Source organism: Anabrus simplex, chromosome 1 (genome assembly GCF_040414725.1).
Source record: "Anabrus simplex isolate iqAnaSimp1 chromosome 1, ASM4041472v1, whole genome shotgun sequence".
Lineage (NCBI taxonomy): Eukaryota > Metazoa > Arthropoda > Insecta > Orthoptera > Tettigoniidae > Anabrus > Anabrus simplex.
In genome coordinates this window covers 133,365,112-133,384,112 of record NC_090265.1, presented here as the reverse complement: position 1 = coordinate 133,384,112, position 19,001 = coordinate 133,365,112, and the positions used below count along the sequence as shown (strand labels likewise).

Sequence of the window (19,001 nt, the reverse complement as noted above, 5' to 3'; positions counted from 1 at the left end):
CCAATTTGAGCTAGCAACTTATCTGTCAGTGCTGTCTTACTATCAGTTTCCCTACTACGTTGTGGCTCGGCATCTCTAAAGCCGTTTTCACAGACTCTTAATCTTTCGTTCATCCATTTGACTAGTTATAAAAGCTACGTGAGTGTGCACACTGGCTTCTCTATAATGAAATAAGTCACTATCGAAACACTGAATTTCGTATTATTAACAGCAAACTTTGTTTTAACAATAAGCTTCTTTCTGTTACCAGGTTACTTTGGACATGTCAAGTCTGGAACTGAACATGTTGTAGACATACTCAGTTGTGGAAGAGAATTGAAAGTTTAAGGTTTAATATGTAAGGAATAAGAAGAGTTATGGAACAAAATATTAGCACGTATTAAATAGAGAGGTCCAAAGATTGAGAAACATACAATACCTAATTTTGTAATTTTTGTGGACATGTTGAGTTTTGGAATTAACCGACTCATTTCTCTTGTAAGACTGTACGGAATAACAAGATACGTGGCCCATACATTATGCCGAAACTTGCCTGAAACTTTGGTGATATAACCGATGTGCTACACAAGACCACATGCTAGGAATTAGCTGCCTGTTTCAACTGCAAGGCCCCGAATCGAAGCTGGAATTCTACATGGTCAGACAACGCAGCGCAGCTAGACATCCCTGCCTGTGGATCTACCGCCTCAAGGCCAGTGTCCTGGAGTTTCAGGCTCCGGATCGGGGCATACAACTGGGGAGGATGACCAGTACCTCGCCCAGGCGGCCTCACCTGCTACGCTGAACAGGGGCCTTCCGGGAAGGGGGATGGGAAGATTGGAAGGGATAGACAAGGAAGAGGGAAGGAAGCGGCCGTGGCCTTAAGTTAGGTACCATCCCGGCATTTGCCTGTTGCAACATTTTCGTAACACTACTCCTTTGTCGGAAATAACCCAGAACAAATCGTGCTGCTTTCCTTCGAACTCTTTTCCGGTTTTCGTATCAAGTAGTCCTGTTGAGGGTCCCATACACTGGAACCGTACTCTAACTGCGGTCTTACTAGAGACTTATACGTCCTCTCCTTTACATCCTTACTACAACCCCTAACTACTCTCATAACTATGTGAAGATATCTGTAACCTTTCTTAACAATCTCGTTAATATGATTACCTCAATGAAGATCATCCCTTATATTAACACCTACGTACTTAGAGTGTTTCCCATGAAGAACATCATCAGCGAAAAGACATATCTGTGACTAGCAAATGTACCCGTGCTTCGCTACGGTATTCTGCATTGTATACGAATATTGAAGTAAATACTGTACATGCAGTAAATAAGATTGTTTTAAAATAGCATGTCTCTTAGCGTTGTCCGAGAAACAATATGCAGAGGTCCCCATACGTTGTTTCCAGTGTAAAGTGCTTGTTACGGATTTGTGATGATAACGACAGGCTCACTTCCCTACTGCGATTCACAATCGAGTTGGGAAGTTTACATTATAATTGCAGGCCCCATTGCCTACTGCGCGGTCACAATCTATTTGGGGAGTTTCCGTTACAATTGCAGGCCCCCTTTCCTACCTCCAGACATATTACAAATTGAAGAGTTTTTATTATAATGGCAGGAAACTTCCCTACAACCAGTCAAAATTGAGTTGTGCAGTTATCATTATAATGATAGGCCCCTTTTCCAACTGCCAGCCAGCTTCCTGCCAGTCACACCAAGTTGATGAGTTTCCATCAAAATAGCAGGCCAGTATGCCTAATGCCAGTCACATTTTAGATGGGTACATCTGTTTATAACTGCGGGAACGCTTGCCTACAGCCAAAGACTGTATGCTGCATGCTCCCTTGCCTTCGGAAAGTCAAATCGAGAAGTGAATTATTCATTACAATGGTAGGCCTGCCTCATTAATGCCAGTTACACAGGAATTGGAGAAGGACTCCATTCCTACTGCCAGTCATAGTCGGTGTGCGGAGTACTGATTACAATAGCAGACACACCCTTTCTCGATCGCTACAAAATCGACATCAGTGAATATATATAGTTCGACATACGAAAGTATGTGCTTGTTTACAATATTGCAGACCTTCATTTACAGATTAACTGCTTCTAAACGGTACATCATATCGAGAAAAGATTGTACCATAAGACGCCGGATTTAGCGGCCTAAATTGCTGGTCATATGATATCTCATCTATTCATGGGTCAGATTGAGTTAGAAACTTGGGTAAAATTTGTGTAAGATTATCTCACATTGCATTGCTTTTCGGATAATTAAGTGACAGCTACATACATAGCATTTGGCTCACATATGGCTACTGGGTGGACCAATTTTCGTGTAGAGTATCATGATTCTATCTTTCCTCTAAGTGATGGAAGGTATGAATTATGTATGTGAAAAGTACTACTTTACTTAAGATCGAGAAATAGAGAAAAGTCAAACGTAAAATGGATATAAATACGACAAAAAGTCGTACGACCAAGGTTGTAGATCACTCCAAATTGAACGGGGATTGTGCCATCCGTTATGTGATGATACTTCCCCAAGGTCTGCACCATCATTAAAATTGCCTCCATATTTCGATATTCTTCGGGATAGAAAGGGAAAAATTTAAAGCTCTTGGAAGTTTTCCGCCCGTTACAGGCTAAGTCGTAAAATTTTGCCAAATTTCAGTTTTCTTTCTCGACTGGCAGATTATGCCGCAATCTGGGTTTTCAGTGAGAAGTGTAAAAAGTAGAACTTTCAAGATACTAAACCAAAAAATATGCAGATGATCATTATTACCCCTTAAGCGTGTAGCTGTACGAAAATTTCGACAAAATAGTCTATGTACAGGCACACAGTAGTTACGATTTTATTTACATAGATAAATAAGGAACCTGCTCCACGTACAACACCTTTTGGGCTATATCCGCTGGACTTAACCGGAAAAACGGACCGTTTATGATATCTCCCTTATTAATCCTCCTGTCGAAAAAATGCACATGAAAAAAGTTTTAGAGATGGAATTCCATCATGTTTGGTCGATTTCCAGTCAGGTTGGTCTTGTACTGTATATATTCTGGAAGAGTAAAATCACCATTTCGGTTCCCTATAAACCGCCAGTCCATTCCGGGAACATGAAATGTTATTGACGATTAACACCTACCGTTGGACAGGTGGATGTTAATATAAAGTTTGACTCAAATATCTTCAGTAGTTTTCAAGTTGTAAAACATACGCTTTACACGCACCCGCTCTTGAGTTAAGTCCGGTGGGACTTGTACCGGAAAACGGTCCGTTAATGATATCTCCCTTATTAATCCTCGTATTGAAATGATGCACATGAGGAAAAAGGCCTAGAAATGAATTTCCATTACGGCAGCTAAATTTACATTAAGTTTGGTTGCAAAATGACGGTTTCGGTTTCGTATAATCCCCCAGTCAATTCAGGGATTCAGAAACAATACTTGCCCTAAAACCTACCAAAGGACAGATGGATTCTAAATATCAAGTTTGGTGGAAATATATCCAGTAGTTTCCAAGTTTTAGACAAACAGACAAACAAACAAACAGACAGACACCAAAACAGAATATATGCAGATGGTCATTATTACACCTGAAACGGATAACTGTACGGAAATTTCGCCAAAATTTTCAATGTACAGACATACTATAGAAGTGTAGACCTTTATTTCGATAGTTACTGCTTTGCAACTGTACGACGTATCTACAAACGGACTTCACCATCAGACGCCCCTTTCAGTGCTCTACATGGTTGGTCCTATGACATCTTCTCGTATCTCCTTTATTTATGGGTTAGATTGAGTTAGAGTCATTGAATGGGGTGAAATCTTGTACAGTTTTTGAATGCTACTTTATATTTTTGATTCTCATGTGACAGCTAGAATCATAAAATTTGGCTATAACATTGCCAATGGTCATGTCAATGTGCGTGCCGAATGTCATGATTCTACCTTTCCTATAAGTGTGCCAAATGATAACATATACGTGTAAAAGTACAAAATCAACTTGTGTTTAATGTATTAGGGATAGAAATACGACGAAAAGTCACAGGACAAAAGTTGTAGATCTCTCCAAAATGAAACGCAATTTGCTTTGTGACTTTTGATACGACTTACTGATTAGCCACCAATTACCCCGAAACGAAGGTCTGCACCGCCGTTAAAATTGCATCCATATTTCGGAATTTTCCTGGGCCAGAAGTTATACATTTGCATAGCTTAGAATATTTCCTCAAAGGAAAGAGTGTACAGCATTCGGTATTAGCACTCGCATACATACGTGGTAATTAAGGAAGAAAGTAATACAGTTTAGTAAGTTGAAATTAATAGAAAATAGATTATAACAGAGGACATCCGGATGACGACAAATATATAAATACCAAGTGAATGTATTGGAAAATCAAATGCTCCTCAATAAATTATGCCGGAGTGAGTTATGGATATAAGAAAGCGGTAATCGGAGAGAAATTTAGGCGCAGGGATTCTTAGGTAATCAGATAAGAAGATGAATATTTGTGTTATTACTTATGCTATTCGAGGACGGTTATAACCTCCAATGATATTCCGCCAATATCCCGCAGAATGGCCGATTGACGACTCTCTTGCTTTCTACCCAAGGAACAACCACGAATTTAAAGGAATGATGAGGAAAATGACAATACGTTACTTCCCTGCTGGCAAGCAGTCAGAGACGTTGCCATGGTAACCCATATATTCGTTATCGCTCTGTCGGTCCCTCAATGCCGAGCATGGTATCGGCAGAAAATAGTAAATTTCTCCGTCATTAGAAGAGTAAGGTAAATTATGAACACAACGAAAGTTGTTTGTGATGAAGAGACCTTTCACATACGGTCCACAGAGTTTGCAGAAAATCAATAGTATAAGAGAAAATGGAGGAAGACCGTTGTGGTTTTCCTATAGACCCCCGTCTTTTCAAAGATTTTAAAATGATATGCATATCGAAACCTTCCCCGGGGTGAGTATACTCTAAATATGAAGTTTGGTTGAGATCTATCCAGCCCTTTCGACGTGATGGTGGAACAAACAAACATTTTTATTCTTTTTATTTTGCTAGTTGCTTTACGTCGCACCGACACAGATAGGTCTTATGGCGACGATGGGACAGGGAAGGGATAGGAGTTGGAAGGAATCGGCCGTGGCCTTAATTAAGGTACAGCCCCAGCATTTGCCTGGTGTGAAAATGGGAAACCACGGAAAACCATTTTCAGAGCTGCCGACAGTGGGGTTCGAACCTACTATCTCCCGAATACTGGATATTGGCCGCACTTAAGCCAAACAAACAAACAAACAAACAAACAAACAAACAAACAAACAAACAAACAAACAAACAAACAGACAGACAAACAGAAACGAACAACTTTATTTATAAGATTATTTTTATACCACTCCCCTCGCCCCCTGCCAAAAGGGTGCTAGGGGTGTCTTACCCTCACGCGGTTTGTCTCCTGATACTAATTGATAAGTGTACCACGTTTGGTGAAATTGCTCCAGTGGTTTAGGAGGAGATGTGTCATATACACACCCACACCCACACACCCACGCACACACATACATCAATTTTTATATATAGTAAGAAGAATAAGATAATATTTTTATATGTAGTTTTTCGATTAATTTTATATCTCACCCCCTTCGCTCCCCACTTGGATTTGCAAAAAATCCGGAGTAATACTATTCATCTCAGAGACCCTGAAATCTATGGATTCGAAACTGTTTTTAATTATTTCTATATCTCACCCCCCCCCCACCCTTTGCTCCCCACCTAAAAGGGGGCTGGATTTTAAAAAAATTCTAGAGTATCACTTTTCAACTCAGCGACCCCGAAAACTATGAATTCGACACTATTCTCGATTATTATTGTAACTACCACCCCCCTGACCTTCTCCCTTAAGGGCGCTAGGGATGGCTTACCCCCCACAGTGATCGTCTCCCGATAGTAAGTGATTCGTGTACCAAGTTTGGTTGAAATTGCTCCAGTGGTTTAGTTGGAGATGTGTCATTTACACACACACTTCCATTTCTATATATAGTAAGATTTTTACACTCGTTCTTCACCCCCTTTCCATCCCCGCCCAAAGGAGTCCTATGAGTGCCTTACACAACAGTATATTTTTTTCCCAGATATTAAGTCTTATTTGTACCTATTTTGGTTGACAGCTATGCCCAAACGTACATGCATAATCTCACTGCTCTAGAATCCTGGAGCTGACGTTGCCATGGTTACGGCAGTTCATTTCTTTATCCGATTCCTAGAGCAGGGGTAGTGTGGTACCAATATCTCCGTAACGGTTGGTTTTAGGGCCTTAAAACATGGTTTTCGGGCCCGTAGGGCTTACCGAGTTTTGTTCTTTGCGTCAAGAGGATTAAATTGAGCTTTGTCTCGTCCTTATACGACAAATTCGATATTTTGCCTATAATAGTATAAGAGAAAATGGAGGAAAACCGTTTTTCCTATAAAACCCCCGTCTTTTCAAAGATTTTAAAATGATATGCATATCGAAACCTTCCCCGGGGTCAGTATACTCTAAATATGAAGTTTGGTTGAGATCTATCCAGCCGTTTCGACGTGATGGTGGAACAGACAAACAGACAGACAAACAGACAAACAGAAACAATTTTATTTATATAGATTCCAGGCAACCAGAGTACATCATATCGACGGAAGAACGACGCCATTTTGGTGGACGAAAAGGCATGTTTTTGGAAGATATTAATATTGGACGTATTAGGTCTATGCCGGCTCCGTGGTGAAAGGACAGCGTGCCTGCCTCTTACCCGGAGGCCCCGGGTTCGATTCCCGGCCAGGTCAGGGATTTTTACCTTACCTGAGTGCTGGTTCGAGGTCCACTCATCCTACGTGATTAGAATTGAGGAGCTAACTGATGATGAAATAGCGGCCCCGGTCTAGAAAGCCAAGAATAACGGCCGAGAGGATTCATCGTGCTGACCACACGATCCCTCGTAATCTGCAGGCTTTCGGTCTGTGCAGCGGTCGCTTGGTAGGCTAAGGCCCTTCAAGGGCTGTAGTGATATGGGGTTTGGTTTGGTTTGGTTTAGTTTGGTTTGGTTTGGTTTGGTTTGGTTTGGTTTGGTTTGGTTTGGTTTGGTTTGGTTTGGTTTGGTTTGGTTTGGTTTGGTTTGGTATTAGGTCTATAAAGAGAGGCTATAAAAGAAGCAAAGGTGAATAAGTTTAACGGAAAAGTACTAAACTTAAAATTCTGAACACTGCGGGAGGGAAGAGGAAATTTTGGACTCTTAAACTCCCTTTTTGGTGGAGTGAAGAGATGCGTTCATTATCTGTACCCGTTGCATGTCGTAAGATGTGAACAACCAAATCTGTACTCGTTCTCTTGTCTCCTAAGCCTCTAAATGTATCCATGATCCTGCGTTTTTCCCTGTAGCGGAGATATTTACAGATATCTTTTTCCCTCACTTCAAGTTGTGGATGGGACACAGTATCCTACCGATTTCCTCTCTACGCCCAGGCATTTAACGAGGCAGTTTCTCTTCGGAGAGTGATGTCATTTCACCGAGAAGTATGGTGAAGTTTCTTAGTGCATCCAGACGTTAACATAGGACTTTCTCTCTGGTTATACTCAACGAACACAGTTTAAGCAGAATCATTACTTGAGGTTATGCACTAAACATACCGCCTAATTAACGCAGGCATATTGTTTACGTTCATAAGTTAATACCACTTAGTTTTACTGCATTCACATTTACTCGCTGGTGATGACTGTATTAAAAGGAAGTACAACTGGGCAATCAGCAATCCTCTCTTAAGGGGAGATGTGCACGAAGTCCTTCAAAACAATGAGTTTAACGTAGACTTATGTTTCTCGATAACGCGTACATGGAAGGCAAAATTTTAGGATGCTTTTTTTTGTGTGGGTGGAATCCGTATATCACCGATTAAGTTTAATGCCTCAATTGGCAGATAAAAGAGAAGGATGCCTGTTGAAAAAGAAAAATCACAGTTCTAGCCCTTCAGGTAAGCAACTCAAAGTTGAAAAATTCCTACGGATATGATCTACGAATTTTAGGCAAATAAAATATAATAAAGCATGAGTATATATATTTTATTTATTCCTAAGAATTACAATACTTTTTCTTAATCATCGTTATGCGGTCGATTAGATTATCAGTTTGCCTTTTTCTACCGCTGCGAGCGCTACCAGTAATGTGAGTCAATGCACTGTTTCACTTAAGCACCATTATGAGCGCTAATGTGAGTCAATAAACTGTTTCATTTAAGCACCACTATGAGCGCGAATGTGAGTCAATGCACTGTTTCACTTAAGCACCACTATGAGCGCTAATGTGAGTCAATGCAGAGCTTCACTTAAGCACCGTTATGAGCGCTAATGTGAGTCAATGCACTGTTTCATTTAGGCACCATTATGAGCGCTAATGTGAGTCAATGCACTGTTTCACTTAAGCACAACTACGAGCGCTAATGTGAGTCAATGCACTGTTTCACTTAAGCACCACTACGAGCGCTATTGTGAGTCAATGCACTGTTTCACTTAAGCACAACTACGAGCGCTAATGTGAGTCAATGCACTGTTTCACTTAAGCACCACTACGAGCGCTATTGTGAGTCAATGCACTGTTTCATTTAAGCACCACTTTGAGCGCTAATGTGGGTCAATGCACTGTTTCATTTAAGCACCACTATGAGCGCTAATGTGACTCAATGCACTGTTTCACTTAAGCACCATTATGAGCGCTAATGTGAGTCAATGCATTGTTTCACTTAAGCACCACTACGAACGCTAATGTGAGTCAATGCATTGTTTCACTTAAGCACCACTACGAACGCTAATGTGAGTCAATGCATTGTTTCACTTAAGCACCACTACGAACGCTAATGTGAGTCAATGCATTGTTTCACTTAAGGACCACTACGAGCGCTAATGTGAGTCAATGCACTGTTTCACTTAAGCACCATTATGAGCGCTAATGTGAGCCGATGCACTGTTTCATTTAAGCACCACTCTGAGCGCTAATGTGAGTCGATGCACTGTTTCATTTAAGCACCACTACGAGCGCTAATGTGAGTCAATGCAGAGTTTCACTTAATCCCTTATAACTTCATTCGGTGTGGACTTTTTCAAAAAATCAAGAAATGCCTGAGGGTACTGAACCAAGGATCACATTACAGATATAATTATGTAAATAAGTTAATTTGGCTAGGATTTGAATAACAATTAAAGGAGTAAAGAAACAAGCGATTTTAGGCTGTTTTTCCGGAACTGCATTTAGGCCGGGAGTGATTTTCGAAATGTGCTTTTTTAGTTTGATAGAGCTACCTACGACTCACAATTTCAAATTTTCCCGAACCCTTCGGCCTTTCAACATTTGGCACAATTGAGGAAATTGCTTTATTTTACGTTTTTCATAGTATGGGGACCTCTACCTTGTCTGCTAAGAAATGTTTTCAAAATTTAAAAGAAAATGGTAATCTCAAATGTAGTTTCCATGAAATAGCGCTTCAAAGTAAGACAAAATTTCGGCTAAATACAGGGGCGTATTCTCCTTGAATGCAAGACATTCATTGCATGCGTTATAATAACACAAAGAACTATCTTTTGTACGATTTTAGGTTGTTTCAAGTCAAATATTAACGATTTCATCTCCCAGAAGTTCAAAAGGTCCGCGCAACTGTACTAGTTCCGTTGCTTGACTACGTGTGGTGCTGGTGTAGTCTCACCGTCTATTCCACTCGAGAAAGAAAGAGACAGCAAATGGAGGAGTTAAGGATGTAAGGCATTCGATCTTAAAATTGCATTCGGTGGCAGACGTAGTTCTGAAACCCTCCGAATGATGTCGCTGTAATTGAAACTTGGTCAGAATTTGTCACCCCATACCCGTGCTACCCTCTGCCATCTGTTAGCAACTTGGAGAAAGTCGGCATGTATAAGTTTACAGCGAACGGGACTTACAGATTACCCGCCAGCGAGAACCCAACCTGACGAAACTGACAAACGCCACTGGGGTGACTTACCTCCAGTGCCTGAGTTGTGGCTAACTAGTGAGTTAATTCATTGTGTGTTTTGCTGATTAGTGAGTTCATTCTGTGTGTGCTGTCCCTGTGCTATTCGTCGTTTTCGGTGTTTTATTATATTTTGTGCATATGTTGTACTAACGATGGATGAGTCTAAAACGGATATAATTGTAAATCAATTTGAAAAGCCACTTACTGGCCGTTCGTTTGATGAAAAGATTCAAATAGTTAAAGCCGGGAGACCTCTAACTTCTCTCGTAAATTTAAAAAGAGAAAACAATAATTGTGTACGCACGCTCAATCCAGAAACTTACAGTAAAGCTGTTCGGCTCGAATTCACCTACATGTAATTAGGGCGAGTAGAATTGAAATTTACTTAATACATTGTGTTAACTGCATGGTTATTAGTTGCATGCCTCCGTGGAGATTCCAGGATACGCCACTGGCTAAATATGAGATGTCACACGCATACTCTGTTATAAGATGGCGCTTTGTTGACTCGCGTGCTCAGATGGAGTTGTGAATACATCGTGGTCAGTTGTACAGAATAAGAAATTTAGTAATGGAAAAGCAGGATTGACGTCAGACGCGTACATTGTTATATATTCTTTTTACACGTTGCTTTACGTCGCACCGACAGAGATAGATCTTACGACCATGGCCTTGATTAAGGTACAGCCCAATCATTTGCCTGGTCTGAAAATGGGAAACCATCTTCAGGGCTGCTGACAGATGGGGTTTGAACCCATCACCTCCCGAATACTGGCCGCACTTAGCGAATGCAGCTATAGAGCTTGGTGTACTCTGTTACAAGATGTCGCTGTGTTTTTTTTGCTATTTGCACCGACACAGATAGGTCTTATGGCGACGATGGGATAGGAAAGGCCTAGGAAGTGGAAGGAAGCGGTGTGGCCTTAATTAAGGCACAGCCCCGGCATTTGCCTGGTGTGAAAATTGGAAACCACGGAAAACCATCTTCAGGGCTGGCGCTGTGTTGACCCACGCACTCAGCTGAAGGTCAGCTGTCGTTGTGAATACATCGTGGCCTGTTGTATAGAATAACACATTTAAGAATGGAAAAGAAAGATTTGATTAGGATTCGGCAAAACATACAAAAGAAAGAGTTGAGAACGATTGATCTTATTTTTCTTCTTCTTAATCTGTTTACCCTCCAGCGTTGATTTTTCCCTCGGACTCAGCGAGGGATCCTACCTCTACCGCCTCAAGGGCAGTGTCTTGGAGCGTGAGACATTGGGTAGGGATACAACTGGGGAGAATGACCAGTACCACGCCCAGGCGGCTTCACCTGCTTTGATGAACAGGGGCCTTGTGGGATGGGGGGGGGGGGGGAGTATGGAAGGGATAGACAAGGAAGAGGGAAGGAAGCAGCTGTGGCTTTAAGTTAAGTACCATCCCGGCATTTGCCTGGAGAAGTGGGAAACCACGGAAAACCACTTCCAGGATGGCTGAGGTGGGAATGGAACCCACCTCTACTCATTTAACCTCCCGAGGCTGAGTGGACCCCGTTCCAGCCCTCGTACCACTTTTCAAATTTCGTGGCAGAGCCTCCGGGGTGGCAGCTAATCACGCTAAGCACTACACCACAGAGGCGGACTTTATTGATATTACCGAAGGAATATCAGGTTCGATAACAAGTTGGACACTCTACATAAAGTATGGTGATTAATTATTAAAAATAAAACGATCTGCGTTTCGATGTATTATTTAACCGTTATGCTGTAGTATAATATTTATATTTATTCGTGTGTGTTCAACATACTGAAGAGCTTTAACTGAATTGACACTGGCCAGGTCTTTTCTTTAAATTTGCTTTACGTCGCACCGACACAGATAGGCCTTATGGCGACGATGGGACAGGAAAGGGCTAGAAGTGGGAAGCAAGCGGTCGTGGCCTTAATTAGGGTACAGCCCCAGTATTTGCCTGGTGTGAAAATGGGAAACCACGGAAAACCACTTTCAGCGCTGCTGATAGCGGGGTTCGAAACCACTATCTCCCAGATGCATGACTTTGCGGCCCCAACCACAAAGCTAACTCGCCCGGTACAGTATTCTGATGGTGGCTGAAAGACTAGATCTCGAATGCCCTGAGATCGTCGTGCCACAATAAAACAAAATGTGATCACCTATACTGTCCTTAATCTCAAAAACTTATCAATCCACTCCCTACTGAATCCAACATCAAAGAAGATCCAACAAGCTTTGAACAAGAATACACTCTACCGCCTAATTGTTGCGACATGAAGAGCTTAATTGTTGTCAGCCTGCTTCTCTGTTGTTCTCTCTGGCATTTAACTGACTGACACAGGTTTTTATTCCCCACCCTGAAGGGGTGGGGCAGGCCACCTAGAGGGTTACTCCTCTCTGGCCTAGAGATGCGGGCGGGAGTAAAAGATATGACGAAGGAGGAGATGGTAGGGGAGTTTTTGCCTATGTATAATGATTTTACAGTGCATGTTTTAATATAACGTACATGCAATCTACAGTTTTAACAAATTATATACTAGAAATTTTCTTGTCCATCCTTCGCCTAGAAGTGCATGAATGAAAACAGAAAATTGAATTTAAATACATAAAATAAGTTTGTTTTCCTAGAACACTGACACCAACAAGTGTGTATCATACAATTAATTTGAGTGGTTACATTTATGAGTGAAGACATTTATGAAAGATGGAGCTTATTTGCTGAAGTTCGAGAACGGAAGTGGTTTTAGACGAGGGTTTCGGGAAATGTGAAACTAAAGTGGGAGTTTAAGCCCGAGTAAGTGGCTGAAAAATGGAGGTTGAATGTTTGGTTCGCCGCGGTTTGTAGATGAGTGAGGACGAACGATCTGAATATTCATTATGAAAATGGTTAAGAAGCGAAGAAGGTGGTGGGAAGTGAGAACGATGGTTCGAGGCGCTGTGAGCTCAGGTTGGTTTTGGGAAGGTGCAGGGCGGCGTCTGCAACGACGTGAATATGCTGAATGATTACCTCCACAGGTATGACACAGGGGAGGGTGACGGGTGTTGGAGCAACTGAATGCAGAGTGCTGTTGGATACAATGACCGCATACATGTTTTTTTTTTCTTGTAAACTAAGTGGTAGGATGGTTATTTATTATACATGAAGCATCGCTCACACCTGATGGATTCTGTCATTTGATTTATGTGCTTCTGCAATATCGCACAGTTGTTTTGGTGTGTGGGAGTGTTAGTACAGTGCAGTGTCCATGTAAGTTCACATAGGAAGTTGGAAAATTATTCGCTATACTCTGGAGGAACGAGTGTTTATTGTTCGCAGTTTTAGGAAAACTGGGTTGATAAACAAACCGCAATTTCTGGGAAAGTCTGTAGGTCGATATCCGCCGAGCAAGTCCGACATCTTGTGGGCCATGTCGAAGAAACTGGAACCCAATGGGACTTTTTTGGAGGTCGTCTAAATACGTTGAAGAAATTCACCAGTGAAAGTGGATGTACTGGTTATTTATGGCGCGCTGGGTCCTGTCTGGACCAAAAAAGAAAAGTTGGCCACTACCAGCACATGTTATGATGTCATTCACGTTTCTCACAAAAGGAGATCATTATTGAAATCACCGAGGAAATACCGGATTCGATAGCGAGTGGGACACACTGCTTAAAGGAAGGTGGTTAATAAGAAAATAAAACGATTTGCGCTTCTATTTGTATGTAAGTACATACGTAATCATCTGTTTACCCTCCAGGGTCGGTTTTTCCTTCGGACTCAGCGAGGTATCCCACCTCTACCGCCTCAAGGGCAGTGTCCTGGAGCTTCAGACTCTGGGTCGGGGATACAACTGGGGAGGATGACCAGTACCTCGCCCAGGCGGCCTCACCTGCTATGCTGAACAGGGGCCTTGTGAGGGGATGGGAAGTTTGGAAAGGATAGACAAGGAAGCGGCCGTGGCCTTGAGTTAGGTACCATCCCGGCATTTGCCTGGAGGAGAAGTGGGAAACCTCGGAAAACCACTTCCAGAATGGCTGAGGAGGGAATTAAACGCCCCTCTAATCAATTGACCTCCCGAGGCTGAGTGGACCCCGTTCCAGCCCTCGTACAACTTTTCAAATTTCGTGGCAGAGCCGGGAATCAAACCCGGGCCTCCGGGGGTGGCAGATAATCACACTAACCACTACACCACAGAGGCGGATTGCTTCTATTTGTACGAACCAAATTTTAATACTCATTCGCCAGACGGGAGGAACCTTCACTGAGATGCATGAAATTCCGTTTCGTTTGTCTGCTTCATAACCTAGCCATCGGTCCCTATATTTCATACGAATTCACAACACACAATAAATGACATTTCATAGGCAATATCCATAGAATCGATTAGTAACATCGATTTATTGATGCCACCACTACAAAGTTCAAAATAAAACTTTGTTGTCATTTCACTTAAACAATGAGAATCAGTAACAGAAAGTTTTATATAGTAAAGGAATAAAAGCAATACAAAAAACAAAACACTATGGGAGGCCACTACTATTACAATGATTATTGGTGCTAGCTGGCTGACTATTTTAGTTGTGTGCGCTACTCCCTAAATTACAACTACTAAAAGAATGTAAATATTAATGAAGATATTTACCCAGCATTATTATGGGTCTTCCAGAAAAAATAACATCGTGCAAACTTTTGTACATCCTAAATACCTAAATTCCTATGCAGCATCTATACATCGATCTGACATCCTAAAATGATAGAAAAAATATGTCCATAAACAAAAAATTAAAAGTTGTAGCTGCGAATACCAAATTTGCCGTCATCATATACGGTAGAAATATTCGCACTAGGTCAAGTCTTCTAACTGGTACATACAAAATACCCGAAAACTCATATCTGATCTAGACTTTTAAAAACAATAAAATTATTTTTACTTGGATCCCAGGTCATTCAAATATCCCGGGCAATACATATGCAGACATACTACTCTAGCTAATGAAGCTGCGAAAGGACAGGGCATTGAATATCAATTAGCAATACCTTTCTCAGATCTATGGGTACAATGTTTGAAACATATTTGGAATAAATGGAAGGAGCAATGGTCTAAAGAACCTCAAGTCAAGGGCAAACAACTGTATCAACCCTGTACAAACCCTGGTTCGTGACAGGCAAATTTACGCGACGTCACCTTACTACAATTATATGCATGCGATTACATCATGCATGTACTTCCGAACACTTATTTCTCATTAAAGTACTTCCATCAAACATGTCCATGTGGAAAAGAAGTTGGTGCACTAAACCATATTTTCTTTCAGTGTCATAACCGTAGGCCACGATCCTACCTGCAAAGTTCCGAGAGAAAAATTCATTAGAAATGTAATTAAACTAAATCAACATGCCAACGAGTGTCTGTTGCCTAGTATGCAAAACAAACATAAACTTAGCCGAAATTATTACCCTGTTCCTTAATGAATCCAAATTTTAAAAGTTATTAATATACTATCTCCTTCTTTGTGACCCAGTCTTGTCCGTTTGAAATAAATCGCCGTATTGAACCACAGCAGTGTGATAATATAGTACATTTGTATCCTGTTATAACCTTATATATTCAATTTTCTCTTATACAAAACTTTACTCTACAACATTCCCTTATGCCTTTCTTTCAAATACACAATCTCATTACTACTAAAACTAATCTTTGTGTTCCGTTCATTAAAACCCCCAGCGACTGGACGAACAGCTGTGCTGTGACAAAATAATAATTCAAAGATGAAAAAAAGAAGAAGAAGAGGTGCGCGCTGTCTCTTCTGCTTCCACCCATTTCTTCCATATGGATGGCATTTTACAAAAACTAACCCGTGAACGACAGGTAAATAGCAAATGTAAGATAGTTTAATGGTCACTTACCCTCGTCTGTTGTGGGATGTATTGTTTCTTTGTTTCACAGCGAATGGTGCCATTTTTTCTGAAAGCAAAACAGAAGTTTCCTAAGTCAGCAAATAAAGTAACGTACTATTCAGAGATCACCGAGAAATAGCACATGAATCATCTTGGACAATCAGCATGCTTTTGGGGGAGGAGGAACATCTGCTCTTTTTAACATTAATGGAAGAAAATGAAAGTATAAAATTATAACAGTGATAAGTTGTCCGGCTCCATGGCTAAATGGTTAGCGTGCTGGCCTTTGACCACAGGGGTCCCGAGTTCGATTCCGGCAGGGTCGGGAATTTTAACCATAATTGGTTAATTTCGCTGGCACGGGGGCTGGGTGTATGTGTCGTCTTCATCATCATTGCATCCTCATCACGACGCGCAGGTCGCCTACAGGAGTCAAATCAAAAGACTTGCACCTAGCGAGCCGAACTTGTCCTCGGACACTCCCGGCACTAAAAGCCGTACGCCATTTCATTTCAGTGATAAGATCTGTGCTTATATATAGAAGAGAAACATGGGCAGTAAGGAAAAAGAGAGCTCGTCCCCCACCGTTGGCTGTCCTGAGAATGGTTTTCCATTTTCCTCGCCTTCTCCACACATCTCCATCACCCCCACAAACCTCCCGGCCTGAGAGACAGCCTCCGCTTCAGGGGAGGAATAGTAGTTTCGTGTGGCTATTTCTAGCCGAGTGCAGCCCTTGTAAGGCAGACCCTCCGATGAGGGTGGGCGGCATCTGCCATGTGTAGGTAACTGCGTGTTATTGTGGTGGAGGATAATGTTATGTGTGGTGTGCGAGTTGCAGGGATGTAGGGGACAGCACAAACACCCAGCCCCCGGACCATTGGAATTAACCAATGAAGGTTAAAATCCCCTACCAGGCCGGGAATCGAACCCGGGACCCTCTGAACCGAAGGCCAGTACGCTGATCATTCAGCCAACGAGTCGGACAGGGGAGGAATGAAAACAATTCAGTAGTAGCAGTGTTTACCGCTGTCTTTAGCTGAGTCATTCCAACTCTGGAATTAGCATCGTGAGAACGCCAGAGTAATACTGCTCGTGAAAAAGGACAGACCCTGTGTTGTTTTTCATTTGATCGAGCATTTCAGGTTACAGCATTGCTTTTAAACGCGACATTCAAGTTGTATTCTGATAAAAATACTGGCGTCATGACGACTTCAGTTTAATAGTCTGTGTCTGTAACATCAGCACGGGAAAACGGATGAGTGGGTTTAAATGACACATGAAATTTCAGTTTAGAATAAGGTCGAGTATGATCTTAACTACAAGTTGTCCAACACATTTCAACAGGAAGGGTTGATTCAGAAGGGCCTAAAACATAAATCTCGATGTATCTCTCTTGCGATTGGTTTTACATGAAAATATATCATGGCGACTTTTTTTTCTATATCTTTCCTCGATACTGCCAAAAAAAAAAAAAAAAAAGAAATATCACTGGCAGTCGAGTGAAATTTTATGTCCAAGAGCCGGTAACTAACTCTATAGGCTATAAAAGGAGTTGCTATTTCTTCTTGGAACTAAGGACACGTCGGACGCGACATAGCTGATCGCCACGCAGGGGGTGCGGCTTTCGAGGGCCCCATAAATTTAAAAAAAGTTGCCATGGACAGCGTGTCACGAAAGACTGTGTCGCTTGTAGCTGGCACGTTGGACGACTGCTTCACTTCTCAACACTGAATAAGTATTCATCTTTCATCACTTCGACTTCTCATTTAATTCAACGTTGTTGGAGTACCATGACAGGAACGACTATTTTATCGTAGCAAGTATTTAGACCGAGAATTAACCTCTATCATCTTTGAACTGGTTACATGGACATCTTCTTTCGATTGGAATCAAGGCTTTAGTTCGATTCCAAGGTATATTTTCGGAACATTATTCAAAATTGATCGTGTTGCGTTCGGATACGCGACAACTGTTATTATAATTTCGTGTGGCTATTTCTAGCCGAGTTCAGCCCTTGTAAGGCAGACCCTCCGATGAGGACGTCAACTGTTTAAGACGGGGGACTCGAAAGCATAAGCATAAAGTAGGTTATGTTCAATTCTTTCCCCTGATGGGGGAAAGCGGGCCATCAGCTCAACGAAGGAGTTCTTCAGCCATCGAATGTGAAGAGTTACATAGAAAAACAATGTGAGAAGACCGAAAAAGGAAAAATAGGAATGAGTTTGGCGCAAGGGGACCATCACAGCAAGCCGGGCCCCAGGGAAGACCCGCAAAGCGCCCCGCACAAGCCAACCCCTACAAAGACCCGGAGGAGAGGAAACAGGACGTTTATTTGTATTCACGTATCTCGGGCGCGTATGTCGAAAAAGCTCTACATAGAAGTACAAAAACATATTAAATCGAATGATATGGTATAAGGGGGGGGGGTGCGGAAGGAATGTGGAGTACGGAGTAGGATAGTATTGTAAGAGAAGGTAGTAGAGGGTAGTGGTCATATTTGTAACGGGAGTGGCGTATAGACGAAGGAGGTCCAAGATCTGGAGAGGGGGTAAATGGACATTTGGTGACGGAACGGGTGGGTTAACGGTGGGCGACGGTGGAGTGGGTGGCGGGATTGGTGGAGAGCGAGGGGAAGGGTCACGAGGAAGGGGGTTGTCGGTACGACGCGGAGAGCGAGAAGGTTCCACGCGATATGTTCGCCGACGGAAACGGACGCCAGTAGAGATGAGATGGTCTACCTCTGCAGCGGATGGAAGGTGGAGACGAATCATATAGGTCGGGCCGTCGTTGTTAAATATGCGAAACGCCCGACGAGCTGGAACGCCTGCCAGTTGCAATTCATGAAGGAGATTACGTTCGGGAACTGCAGAGTCAATCCCACGGAGGACGCAGCTCGGAGGGTGAGTCAGTGGTCTGGCTGAGGTGGAGATGTCTTCGTTGCCATGAGAGAGAGGCGGAGCTGCGGCGGTGGTATCCATGAGGGTGGCAGGAGGCAGCTGGGGACTGGTGAGAGGCGTGGTTAAGGCGGTGGTAGGTGTAGACATGATTGGAGGGGGACTCGAAAATGAAAGTTCCAGGGTCCAAATCCCGCTGTAGTCGTTTGTTTAAGTGTAAAATTTT

The 19,001-nt window shown here is 42.3% G+C and overlaps 1 protein-coding gene across 2 annotated transcripts in view; it reads right to left on the bottom strand.

Moving 5' to 3' along the window:
• Pxd (Peroxidase) overlaps window positions 1-19,001 on the bottom strand; it is a 310,908-nt gene that overhangs the window by 246,552 nt on the left and 45,355 nt on the right. Inside the window, exon 2 of one of the 2 annotated variants that reach the window (XM_067139197.2) lies at window positions 15,891-15,948. The exons of the other annotated variant lie outside the window; for it this stretch is intronic. Within the exon in view, the coding sequence (XP_066995298.2) occupies window positions 15,891-15,948 (58 nt within the window). The remainder of the gene's footprint in view (window positions 1-15,890; window positions 15,949-19,001) is intronic. 2 annotated transcript variants of the gene reach the window in all.